The sequence below is a fragment of the Convolutriloba macropyga genome, chromosome 2 (assembly GCF_964194025.1).
Source record: "Convolutriloba macropyga chromosome 2, txConMacr16.3, whole genome shotgun sequence".
In the NCBI taxonomy this organism is placed as follows: Eukaryota; Metazoa; Xenacoelomorpha; order Acoela; family Convolutidae; genus Convolutriloba; species Convolutriloba macropyga.
The window spans coordinates 79,745,080-79,758,351 of NC_134469.1; the positions used below are offsets into that span (position 1 = coordinate 79,745,080).

The window sequence follows — 13,272 nt, forward strand, 5'->3', positions numbered from 1 at the left end:
AATTACATAGTCTAATGAATTATGATGCAACAGCAAAAACTATCTTGCTCCCAATTGAGAAAGCTCAACGGAGTATCTTGCGGGCCAATTTCGTTATAAAACAAAATGACTCACAATAACATGAGCATAATGATACTAAACTTCTGACGAGCCGCGATTTGTACGTGGTCGATCTTCCTAAAGGAATGGTCTTTTACTTTGTAATCTTTTTAAATCTCTGGAGAAGCGCAAAAGCAATAGGTGTGGAATTTGTTGATTCTCAGGGCAAAGACTTAGTTGTAGAGCGCAAAAAAAACTGTTTTTTCGTCTTTTTGACAATTATATGTTGTGTATGTAATTTTTTTATTTCAATTCGCACGACTAACTAATATATCGATTGGTCAAAAATTCAATCAATCATTCATTCAATCAATCAATCAAGCAATAAGTTTCCGTCATTCGTATGTTCAGTAAAACTGTTCTTTCAAATGCATGTAGTCTGTTGTTAGGGATTTACTCATCTCTGCATGTTTTAAATGTGAACGTTGATCTTTGAGACGTTCGATAGCGTTGCAACTTTATGGGACTGACTATATGTGGTCTGTCCCATAAAGTTGAAATAAGCAAGCGTTCGAAAACGCCAAAAACGTGCAATTGAGCATCAATGTGCTCAACGTTTTCTCCATTAAGTTTTCATTCATTAATTTTTTCCTACATGTTTTATAGCGTGTTCCATAAAGTTGAAATAAGCGAACGTTTCAAAAGCCACAGATTAGAGTTCAAAGGTCAAAGTTCAAATCTAAAACATGTAGAAAAAAATTGATGAATGAAAACTTAATGGAGAAAACGTTGACATTCAAATGAGAACATTGATGCTCAATTGCACGTTTTTGGCGTTTTTCGAACGTTCGCTTATTTCAACTTTATGGGACAGACTATAAATATGAACTTTGACCTCTGAACTCTAACCTGAGGCTTTTGAAATGTTCGCTCATTTCAACTTTATGGGACACGCTATACAATGTTGAAATATAGCGTGTCCCATAAAGTTGAAAGATTCAAAGGTCAAAGTTCAAATTTAAAACATGTAGAAAAAATGATGAATAGAAGCTTATTGGACAAAACGTTGACATTCAAATGAGCACATTGATGCTCATTTGCACGTTTTTGGCGTTTTTCGAACGTTCGCTTATTTCAACTTTATGGGGCAGACTATAATTGACGTTTCAAAAAACAATGTCGACGTTGCTCATTTGCATGCTGAATCGCTTGTTTTTGGCGTTTTTCGAGCGATCGGCTATTTTAACTTTCTATGGGACAGACTGTATCCACGAGTTGATAATTATAGTTAATTATCCACGAGTTCAATAGTGACCTTCAAAAATAAACTCCCCCAAAGGTCTATACAACGTCCAGAAAACAATTGTTCATTTCACCGTTAGCCTCGCCACGCGTTTCTTACAATTTATCAGTCTAAATTTTAAAATCGTCGCAGTAAATTTTCTGCTCAACCGAAACTATGAACTTTTTACTGCCGCGGTATTTTAACCACGTTTGTTCGGGACCCTTAGACTGTAGCGAGAACAAAAGGGGGAAGTTCTGCTGTTACGATGAGGGGGTGTGTTGTCACAAGGAGGAATATTTGCAGACTTCTAAGAGCTGTGACTCTAACAGCAACTGCCCAACTGATACTGAGTTCTATTATTGCTGTGAATCAACCAAGACGTGTTGTGATTATGAAGCATACAAGGTAATTCAAATGTATATAATAAGCAGTCGATACCGTTGCCGCTCTGTGAGACTGGACTGACTATACCCAAAAGTTATATGTTAGTACCCAAATGTTAATGTTTATTTCCCGGGGGGGAGGGGGGGGGGGGTATTTTTGTAGGGTTTTTGTGATAGATTCAATTGCCTTATTATATACTATAGTCTGTCCCATAAAGTTAAATTGACCGAAAACGGGGGGGGGGGTATTTTGATAGATTCAATTGCCTTATTATAAACTATAGTCTGTCCCATAAAGTTGAATTGACCGAAAACGCCAAAACATGCAATTGAGCATTATGGAGTGTTTTTGAAACATTCGGTTATTGCAACTTTATGGGACACGCTACACATCACGAAAAACCCCACGGAAATAAACATTAACATTTATTAACATTTAACTGTTGGGTATAGTCATTCCCGCAAAGCTGGAACGCTATCGAACGGTTCAAAGGTCGAAGTTCAAATTTGAAACGTGCAGAGGTCTGTACTTCGTTGTTCATTTGCACGTCGGGAGTTTTTCGAACGTTTGCTTGCGTTGCAACTTTATGGGACTAACTGTAATATGTCCGGTTGAGATAGTTCCGTTTCGATTCCCTAGTGCATGAGCTCCGAAGCATGTCAAATATGCTAAATTCGCTGCTCTTTTAATGTAACATGGGAGAAATTTTGGAGGTGTTCATTTTTCGGTGGGTTTTTTTAGCGTGTCCCACAAAGTTGAAATAAGCGAACGTTTCAAAAGCCACAGGTTGGAGTTCAAAGGTCAAAGTTCAAGTTTTAAACATGTAGAAAAAATTGATGAATAGAAGCTTAATGGAAAAAACGTTGACATTCAAATGACCAATTTGATGCTCACTTGCCTGTTTTTGACGTTTTCGGACGTTCGCTTATTTCAACTTTATGGGGCAGACTATATATTGTGGGTTTTTTCGAAATCGGTTAGTATATAACGTGACCACGGATTAAGCTGCGGGAGTTGTCTTCCGACTCCAATGGTCCAGACCAACCCAGCAGCCTCTGATAAGGCGAGGTGGGGGAGGGGGGAGGGGTGGTGAGAAGTTTGCGTGTTTAGCATGTTTCGCATGTTTTGGCATTTTGAATGTTCGAACTTCATTGGACAGACTATAAGTTATACTTGACCAATCAATGTTCAAATTTATACAGCAGTAAATTTAAGCATGCCGAGACAGGAAGTGCGGAAAACCAATTTTTGCTCTTTTTGAATGAATGTCAACCCCCCAACCTCAGATAAATTACTGGGTTAAAGCATAATGCACCTCTAATTGAGTTAGTTTTTGTTGTTTTTAGGAACAGAACAACGAACACGTGAAAGAATTAACAGCTATCGTCGTTTGTGCCAGTTTCTTCGCAATACTGAGTCTCTGTCTCTGCTTCGCCTGCTGGAAGTTGTTCACGCAGAGATCAGCCAGGTCAACCCAACAGCCAACTAACTCAACTCAACAGTCGAACAACCGCAGAACCAGTACCTGTCCAGGTGCGTGTCGAGATCCAGATGTGCGTGTGATCAACATCGCAACTGGTGATGGAAAGATCAGTCAATTCCAGGAATATGACAACAAAGGAATCAAAATGTTTATCCAACTTCCGAGCTATGTTGATCCAGTTGCAAGACAAGCAGCTCTTCAAACCGAGAATGCACGTCATGAGGTGAGCAGCCAGAGTCAACATCGTGTCAACGAAAGTTCCGAAGACGAAGAACGATCAGAAGGTAACTTGATGGAAGCAGAGAGGTACGCGTCCAGTATGGCACTCATCAACCACCCCATGTCCCGCAGAGATTACGCCGTGCCCACTGGAATTGCAAGCCAACGGAGAAATTCGGAAGACCAGCCCCCGAAATATTCTCCCCCTCCCGGGTACGAGGTCAACAATTGCGAAGATTACTCAGCGGGCAACGTCAATTGTGGAGCAAGTATTACATGTGGAGAAACTACAAACGAGTTGACGGGGGTTCCGAATATGCTGACACCAATATTGAGTGGAGCTCGATCTTTGTCAACCTCTGGCTCGGCAGGCTCCGGTAACGACGAAAACCCTTCCGAGGAAAGACGTCGAAGTCACGAAGATCTGGAAGCAAGCTATGGTGCGAGATCAGGCAACAACAGGCGTTGCACTCGTTGCTGCGACGACTGTGAACCCGGCAGAACCCGAGCGCTGTCTTTCGGATCGTCAACTGCTTCTCCGAACCCCAGTCGAACTTGTTCATTGCAATCAATTGAAGAAGGCAGCTCCAAAGCGTAAAATTTTCCAGATATTTGCTGGACGGACCGAAGTCAGTTTCTGAAGACCATTGTTTTCGATTATTCAATTTAGAATTGTTTTTATAATTTTTGTAAATTTTTGTAATTCAAGTACCATTGCCTGTTTTATTCGAAAATGACTAACACTGGCTGGACACGAAATCCCCCCCCCCCGCCCCGCCGCACAAATGCAATTCCAATCCTCCGACCGTCAAGTGTGGAAACTGAAAAAGTAGCTGTTAGTGAAGCCACATTGATTTCTATAGCTAACCCTAGCTATAACCCTAGCTGACAAAAACCCTAGCTTAGGCCTGGACCCATGAAAAAACCATGATCGTGCAATAAATGGTATACTCGACCAATGAAATTACCTTATTTTGTCTCAACTGTGATTAACACTTGACATTAATGAGGCAGTGCACAAGTCTAGGTCAGTTAGTGTAATCGGTTTGACTGAAGTTTGAGTACATTTGAATTTTATATGGCACATACACCATCAATTTCAAGGAGAAAGTTTTTCTGAGAAACGGACCAAGCTTGCATGGTCACAATTGGATGATCACCAGTGGATGCTAACCAACCCCAACTAAAGCTAAACTTAGATACCATTGACCCCCTGCAGAGCAACCGCAGTAAATATTCGGTGTTTTGGGGTCTGAGAGATAGTATGAAGACTTCAATTGGCAACTTTGGACAATTGAAACCTCAAACTGATCGATGGGAGGGCGGCATGAAAACAATTTAATCACTTCTGAGTTAAAAAATTTGACCTATAACTGCGAGAGGAGCGTAAACATGTAAAAATGTGAGAGGAGTGTAAACATGTAAAGTTGTGCATTGATTATAACTACTGATTATAACGTAGTTATAAGTGTTTTAATGGCATTCAGACAAAAATTATCAGGGAGAGCATTTAAAATCGATTGATTTTGGTTCGATTACGTTCAAGGGTTAAAAATGGCAATATGACAATAATCAAAATATTCCCACTATTTTACCCTTCCACTATTCAGCCTGATGTTAAAATTATCATGAACATGACGTGAGAGTGAGGAAAAAACATGGCCAGATCTTAAGAACATGAGAGCACACCAATACATTCCAAATACTTTGAATTTTGAAAAGACATAGCACCAAAACCAATCGTAATACTTTGGACTGTAAGAAAATGGCGGAAAACAAAAGGCCAGCAGGTGGAAAAACGGCAAACATTTTAAAATTGATTGGCAGCTGCGCTTCAATAGCAGTGTTTGCGGGCAACGTAATAGTCTGCTTCCACTGCCACCCCTGAACCACCACAACAGTTTTTTCCTGTGATGGAACAGTTTCGATGAACGTCTATCAAAACAACTTGAGGTCAGAGCACCCTAGCACCCTAAAGTAGTCATTAGTAACCTAGTCTACTCTCTGTGAACTTTAAATGGAAACTCGGACTGAAAATGCATTTTTCTTATTAGCGCGTGGTTGCTTTATAGTCAGTCCCATAAAGTTGCAACGCTATCGAACGTTTCAAAGGTCAAAGTTCAAATTTAGAACATGCAGATATCTAGCAAAACACTGTCCATTTGCATGCCCCGACCTTTTCGAACGTTCGCTTGCGTTGCAACTTTATGGGACTTTCTATAATGACCTAATTTGGTTATGCTTTCTATAGCGTGTCCCATAAAGTTGAAATAAGCGAACGTTTCAAAAACCACAGATTAGAGTTCAAAGGTCAAAGTTCAAATCTAAAACATGTAGAAAAAAATTGATGAATGAAAACTTAATGGAGAAAACGTTGACATTCAAATGAGCACATTGATGCTCAATTGCATGTTTATGGCGTTTTTCGAACGTTCGCTTATTTCAACTTTATGGGACAAACTATATTGAATAGTGCACAAAAAACGTGATTTTTGTCCGTTAATGTTTTCGCTTGTTGGCCAAGAGAAATAATTTTCGAAAAGAAATCTCATAATCTACGATTGTTATATCAGATCAATCATTGTACACAAATATAGATGCTGTACATTCTAACTAATAAGCGCCATCAGTTGGTCAAAAATGTGAGTCTGCTCCTGTACTGAATAGGTTTTGAAGCTTTGGCTTGAACCATCTCGCTTGACAATCTACGAACCTCAGCACCACCACGAACCTCTTACCATTCTCGGCAAACTACAAAATAATAAAGGGATATCTTAATCGTTAGCTTTATATATGGAGCAAAAACATTACAAATGAAAAAAATTAGACTTTTAATCATAAAAAAGCTATTATTAAAAAAAAGAAACAATTGGACCATTGAACGCACCAAAACACGCCAAATAAACAAAACAAGCCTTTTTTTAGTCCGTCAGAATTGACTAGCTGACTAATGACTACTGTAGGGTGATCTGACCACAAACTGCTTAAAATAACGTTCATGAAAACTCGGTAGCCTCAACAGCAAAACTCCTAGGTTGTGGTTGCTTTGGTTTCGTTATGACTTCAACAATGAGCATGAAACATTCTCCTCATGGCTCGGCGTTTCTGGTCATCATTGCCTTTTTATTTGCCCTAATAAAAACAAATTCGAATCAAATTGGAAGAGCAGTCGGTTGACCTTGAGTGAAACGTTGTGAGAAAACTTTAAAACTCTAAATGTTCGCTTGAAAAGAACAATCTTTCTTTGCTGTTGCAGTCTTATCGCACAAGATTCCAATTTGAGTGTTATCTTTGATTTAATTTGCTTTTTACTTTATTAATTTTTTTTTCTATTGTTATCACTCGGCAATGGAGATGGAGGCCACATCATCATCATCAACGTCCAAACCCATAGCTTCAGAGGTTGTCGTGAGTACTATTCAAGACACAGAAGTAAGTGTATTGAAAAAAGAAATCGAACTCTTGAAAGCAAAAAATAACTCACAGGACGAAGAAATTAGGGAACTAAAAGCAAAGCAAAAAAATATAAATGATCGCCTAAGAGCGCAAGAGAGATACACGCGAAAGGACTCGTTACTAATCGTTAATCCCCCCTTCGATGCTCGACAAGTTTGTAATGTAACGCACGAAACTTTAAAATTTTTTGAGAAATTCTTGGGGGTCGAAACTACTGAGGACAGTATCAAAGCGTGTCACATTATTCCCAATTCCGGAAACGAGTTTCAACTGCCAACAGTAATATGCAAATTTATTTATTTTGCCGACAAACAAAGTGTCTATGAAAAAAGAAAACGACTGAGAAAAACAAAAAACAGGATAAACAACAAATTCATCTATCTAAACGAGCCCCTACCAGAATATGAAGCTCAGATCAAAAACGAAGCAAACAAACGAAACATGATTACTGCAACACACAACTGTGCAGTCTCGGTTTTAGTCGAAAATGGTAGAGAAAAGGCAAAATTCGTTAAAATTAACGAGATAGAAGATTTGGACTCAATCAATGCTATAAAACGAAAAAAACATTTCGAAATATCTTCTACTGACGATGTAATCAACTCACCTGCATACAAACGACTTAATATCCAAAAGGAATAGAACAAACGGAATCTCACAAACTCAGTAACTGTAATAAAAAGCTAAAACATAACTCAATTATTTTTGTTTGGTTTCTTTAATGTGTATAATATGAGCACAACTCAAGATTTAGGGTAGAAACTTATCGCCAGGTTTAGGTGCGTAACGTTTTGATCATGTTTTTTAATCCTTTTTTGCTCATTTCTTAAGTTTTTTTTTATTTTTTTTTTTATTTTTTTTTAAATTTCATAAATTCAGCTTATTTATGTATAAGATAACCTCAATTTCAACTAAAAATCCTTAAAAATTGTTTCAGCCCTCTGCCTGTGATTTCCGCAGGCGGCGGCCTGTCGGTTGTGATTCACGCAACCATGAAGACAGGGCGTAGGAGAGCAATGAAACAGAATGTTTTGATTTGTTGCTGGTGATTTCCGCAAGCAACAAATCAAAAAAAAAACAATTAAGCACTGTTATATCAAAATAGTTGATAGTTTTATACAAGAAAAAAAAACAGACTGAAATGGCAGGGAATTGATAACGAAAAGTGTCTCTACGTCAACAATGACAAATAAAAAAAATCTGTAATCCCGTACAGTTCCAATTTGTTCTTCAAAACATTCGATCCGTATCTAAGAACCTAGACGAGTTTGAAGTTTACATTAATAGCATGTCTCAGGAACCTGAAGTAGTTTGCCTTACTGAGACTTGGTTAAATCCTAGCTATAACAATAACTGTTTTTCTTTGAATGGTTATCAAACAATTATATCCAGCAATCGTAAAAAAAAGAGGTGGAGGTGTTGCATTCTTCTTGAAAAATAACATAAATTGTCAGATAGTTAAAAAATTAGAAACGAATTCCGTTCAACTACTAACAGTTGCCATCAAAACCATAAAAGAAGAAATCTGGTTCTCATGTATTTACATGCCACCAAATTGCACTAATGAAGCCAATTTCTTGACGGTTGAAAGGTATCTCGACAGCCTAATGGTTGACCCAGAAACAAAACACGTACTATGTGGGGATTTTAATGTGAATTTTTTAGTGAACAGCAAAAAAGCTGAAAGCTTAAAAAGCCTTTTAGCCGGAAACGGTCTCAGTATATCAAGCAATAACGACCCAACGAGGGTATCAAATGGCAGAGGTACGCCATAACAGATCATCACACGGTAGAAGGTTCTTTTGACCTCGATGGCAGTCCAGAAAAGTATTTTAAAGCTCTAAAAAGCCGCAATTGGCATAACCTAGATAATCCAATTACAAAAAAAAGACTCGAAAAGGATCTCAGGTATCAATTTCAGGTCCACAGAAGTAGTTTAGAGCTCTTACAAATTGACAGAGCCTTCAAAAAACTTCACGAATTGCTCACAGAAGCATTAAACAGTCACCTTCCTGAAAAATATCGTACACAAAAAAAGAACAAAAATTGGATTGATAATGAGGTTAAAAACTTAGCGACGAAAAAACTTAGTCTTAAGAAACTGGTAGATACAACTGGAAGTCCACAAATTCACGAAAATTTTCAAAAAACTTGTAAAAACCTTAAATCTCTCATCAGATCTAAAAAACGAACTTTTCATCAAAATCTACTTAAAACCGATTTGGTTAAAAACAAAAAATCTTTTTTTGAGCTTTACAGATCATTAGCCGGCAATTCAGAGTCCTCTAAAGTTGTCTGCTCGCAAAATAAAGTAGATGAGTTCAATGAGTTCTTCGCAAACATTGGGAAAAAATTGAATGCAGAATTTTTAACAAGAAGTGCCGTTACGATAGAAAACCCGAGTCAAAGTATGTTTCTAAAATGGATATCTGCAAATGACGTAATGTACGCTATCAACAACTGTAAAAACAAATTTAGTCTTGATTGCTATAACTTGAACTAGTTTTTCATTAAAAAAGTTTCTGACTGCTTAACAGCTCCTTTACAACTCTTGTTTAACAGATGCATAGAACTTGGACAATACCCAGAGAGTTTGAAAATAGCAAAAGTTATACCATTCTTCAAAAATGGAAATAAAGATGACCCATCAAATTTCAGGCCCATCTCGTTGCTACCAATTATAGGGAAAGTCTTTGAGCGGATTATATTTGATCGAATTGAAAACTACCTAAACGTTTTCGAAATTCTCTCAGATTCACAATTTGGCTTCAGGCACGGGAAGAACACAGTCGATGCCATTGCAACCTTAATAGAGGAAATAAGATCAAATCTCCACAACAACAGTGAAAAAACCAAATGCACCTTTCTAGACTTAAGGAAAGCTTTTGATTTTTGATACTGTCGATCACAAGATTTTACTGCAAAAGTGTTATAGATATGGTCTGCGTGGTCCAATATACAACATTTTAAAATCATATTTGTCCAAACGAACGCAATATACTTTAATTGGAGATAAAAAGTCCATACTGAATCTTATAGAACTAGGCGTGCCACAGGGATCAATTATTGGCCCACTGTTGTTTATTATCTACATGAATGACTTAAGTTTGTCCCAGAAAAAATCAAATTTTATTTTATACGCCGATGACACTGTTGTGAAGAGCAGAAGTTCAGCATCGAAAATTGACGATGATCACGACAGAGCACTAGATAACGTCAATGATTGGCTCATAAAAAATAAACTAACACTGAACAAGGAAAAAACAAAAAGCATGCTTTTTGTAAAGAAAAATCAAAAAAATGTTGTGTCAAGAACATTTATAAAAAACACTAAAATTGAAGAAAAACAAAGTTTCAAATACCTGGGCATCACGATAGATAACGATCTACGTTTCACAAAGCACTCAAAGCATGTGGTCACAAAACTTTTGTCGAATTGTTCTATCTTTTACAAACTAAGAAATGTTCTGAGAGAATCACAGATGATAAAAGCGTTTAAATCATACATACAGCCAATAGTACAATACGGAGTCCTGATATACGGGTCAACAACAATCACAACTATTAGGGAAATAGACAAAGTTATCAAACGCATCGTGCGGCTAATTTTTCATCGAAAAAAGTTTGAAAGCACTTACGAAGAAAGAGTAAAACATAGGATCTATTTAGCCTCGGAGTTACATGCTTATGAGGTTCTTAAGCAGACACTAAAAAACATAAGGGGACAATGTAATATTTCACCAATTTCAAAGGGTTTCTCAATGCAAAATTTCCTTAAAAAAAGAAAGCGGTTGATTAAAAACAAAATAACTCAAGGTAAAAATCTATTTCACAGTTTTTCAATAATAGTTAGGATAAGGCGAGTCTTAAGAATGCTTCTAGGTTACGATGATGAAATAATAGAAAAGATTGAAAACATGTCTACTGCCGAAACAAAAAATTTCTGTCATCAATTTCTAGATAATTATATTTTGGGTAATGAGGACATAGTCAGACTGTTGTATGAGTTTTAATATCACAACTCAAAGGCGTTCCATAACCAGAATAATGTTTTCACTAGGTTTAATGCTACCTTCAAAAATAGTGCTTCCTCTTTTTTTTCTTTCTTCATTTTGAATCACTTTCATCCAGATAAACTGAACGAGACACTTGAGAACGGGCCATCGGCCCAATAGTGCTCTCCCACAGTCAAATATGTGATTGTATTTGTACAAGTAATTGTGAAAAGCTACTTATTGACTGATGGAAACAATTTATTATTTTTATATTAAAAACATTGCATTTTTGGTCCTTCAGAGTTTCCATTTAACAAAATACACAGCGAGTAAACGAGGTGACTAATGACTAATATAGGGTGATCTGACCACAGCTGTTTAAATAGACGTTCATGGAAACTGAGCAGTTTGAAAAAAATATGGTGGCTCGGATGTAAGTCTGCATTGTAATCTTATGATTACCATAAAGTTTCTTAACTCCCGGCGTTTTCTATTTAGCTTGAAAAACTTCCAGGCACTCGCGTTAACAAATTACTATCAAGCCCTAAGAGGTAAATTGAAAATTGTTCAGTATTTCAAAGAAAATTGATCCAGGATTTTTTATATTTTATGGAAATCCAAAGCAGATTTACATTGCTTTTTCCGAGTCACCAAAACTTAGAAATTTTTTTGAAGCTACCCAGTTCCTTGATCGCTAATTTAAACAACTTGCGGATAAATTACCCTAGAGTAGTCATGAGTCACATAGTCGGCTCCTTGTGTGCGCCCTGTGTACATAATCGGCTCCCTGTGTGCATAGTCGGCTCCATGTTAAATGAAAACTTGAACTAACTGAAAATGCACTTTCTCTTTCTTATTAGCGCGTGGTTCGGTTCCCTTAATGATCAAATTATGATGATGTCTTCCAATTGAAAACTGAGCACGAAAGGAAAAATGACTTTTGTACGCTATTGTTTTATTTTGGTCGGCACGTCAGCTGAGATAGTTTTCAAAATAAGGTCTCATATTCTTTGATTGTTAAACCTACTCATTAACATAACCTCTGTTGTTAGAAGCAGTAGACTTCAGCTAATGAGCGCAATTATTCACTCAGAAACGTGCGTTCGCTTACTTGCTCATTTGCTTTTGTTTGACTCCTTGGCTCAAACCCTTTTGTTTGAGCATCTACAAACCTCAGCACCATTTTTTAAACCTAGCCATCTTACAAAACACAAAATTCGGCACACTAATTTTTTAAAACTAAAAAATGTCTTGCATTTCTACACTATTATAAACTTTAAATATGGTGCTAAAAATTATACAAATGAAAAAAAGAAACAACTAATGAACAAATTCCAGCCTTACTGTTCCAAAAACCCTCATTATTGAAACAAAATCAAGAAACATTTAGACCATAAAATGACGCAAATCACACGCTAATAAGAAAAGTAAAAGATTATTTTCTGTCAAATTGATTTTTTCCCACAAAGTACACAGGGAGCCGACTATGCGACTGTTGACTGACGAATACTAAGCTAATTAAATTGTCAGTCATGGATACTGGGGAATCTCAAAAAATCTCAAGAACTCCTAGGTTATGGTTGCTTTGATTTTCTCATGGCACTAACAATGATCATTGAGGCATCCTCGCCATTGTTCCGTTTTTCTAGTCATCGTTGCGTTTTTTGTTGCGCTGAAGAGAACGAAAACAATGAAAACAAACTCTGGCCCGTCAAAGTTTTCACTTAACAAACTACACAGGGAGTTGTCTAGTAGGTGTCTAATGACTGCTGCAGGGTGATTTGAACGCAATCTGTTAAAATAAAGGCTCAAGGAAATTGAGCAGCCTCATCAGAGAAAACGCTTGAGTTATTGTAGCTCGGACGTGGCAATGTAATTTCATTTAGATTCTTTGGGTTTCCATAAGTTTTCAAACTCCCGACCAATTTTCTTCGAGTTTCCAAAAAGATGATTTCAACGTACCCATCAGGGCTTCATGTTAAAATGCTTATCCAAAAAAATTATCAAACTTTGAGGGAGTTCTTTGAAGTTTTTTAGAAGCTCAATGAAAAATAGGAAAATTTTATGGAAATCAAAATAATTCAAAGCAAACTTATATTGCGACACCCGAGCCACATTAACTTAGGAGTTTTCTCTACACAGGCTACCCAACTTCCTTGACCGTTAATTATAACAAATTGCGGTTGGATTGCCCTACAGTGGTCATTGGTGACCTAGTGAACTCCCTGTGTACTTTGTTAAAAGAAAACTCTGAGGAACAAAAAATACCTTTTCTCTCGTTCTTAATAGAGCGTGGTTTCAATCCTTTAACGATCTAATCATTTCTTGATTTCGTTTCCATAATGGCGTTTTTATGAACAGATGAAGATTGGCTTATTTTAGTTTTAAACTAATAAATTTATTGGTAATCT

At 37.0% G+C, this 13,272-nt stretch overlaps 3 protein-coding genes across 5 annotated transcripts in view; 2 read left to right on the plus strand and 1 right to left on the minus strand.

The window, feature by feature from the left end:
* Positions 1-13,272, plus strand: part of LOC142334762 (uncharacterized) — a 603,346-nt gene that overhangs the window by 350,174 nt on the left and 239,900 nt on the right. The window lies entirely within an intron of this gene.
* Positions 1-13,272, minus strand: part of LOC142334758 (echinoderm microtubule-associated protein-like 2) — a 173,032-nt gene that overhangs the window by 93,747 nt on the left and 66,013 nt on the right. The window lies entirely within an intron of this gene.
* LOC142334756 (uncharacterized) lies at positions 1,375-4,136 on the plus strand. The gene is made up of 2 exons (XM_075383030.1): positions 1,375-1,729; positions 3,055-4,136. Exons 1-2 carry the CDS (start codon positions 1,499-1,501, stop codon positions 4,006-4,008), a joined length of 1,185 nt encoding a protein of 394 aa, XP_075239145.1. The 5' UTR covers positions 1,375-1,498; the 3' UTR covers positions 4,009-4,136.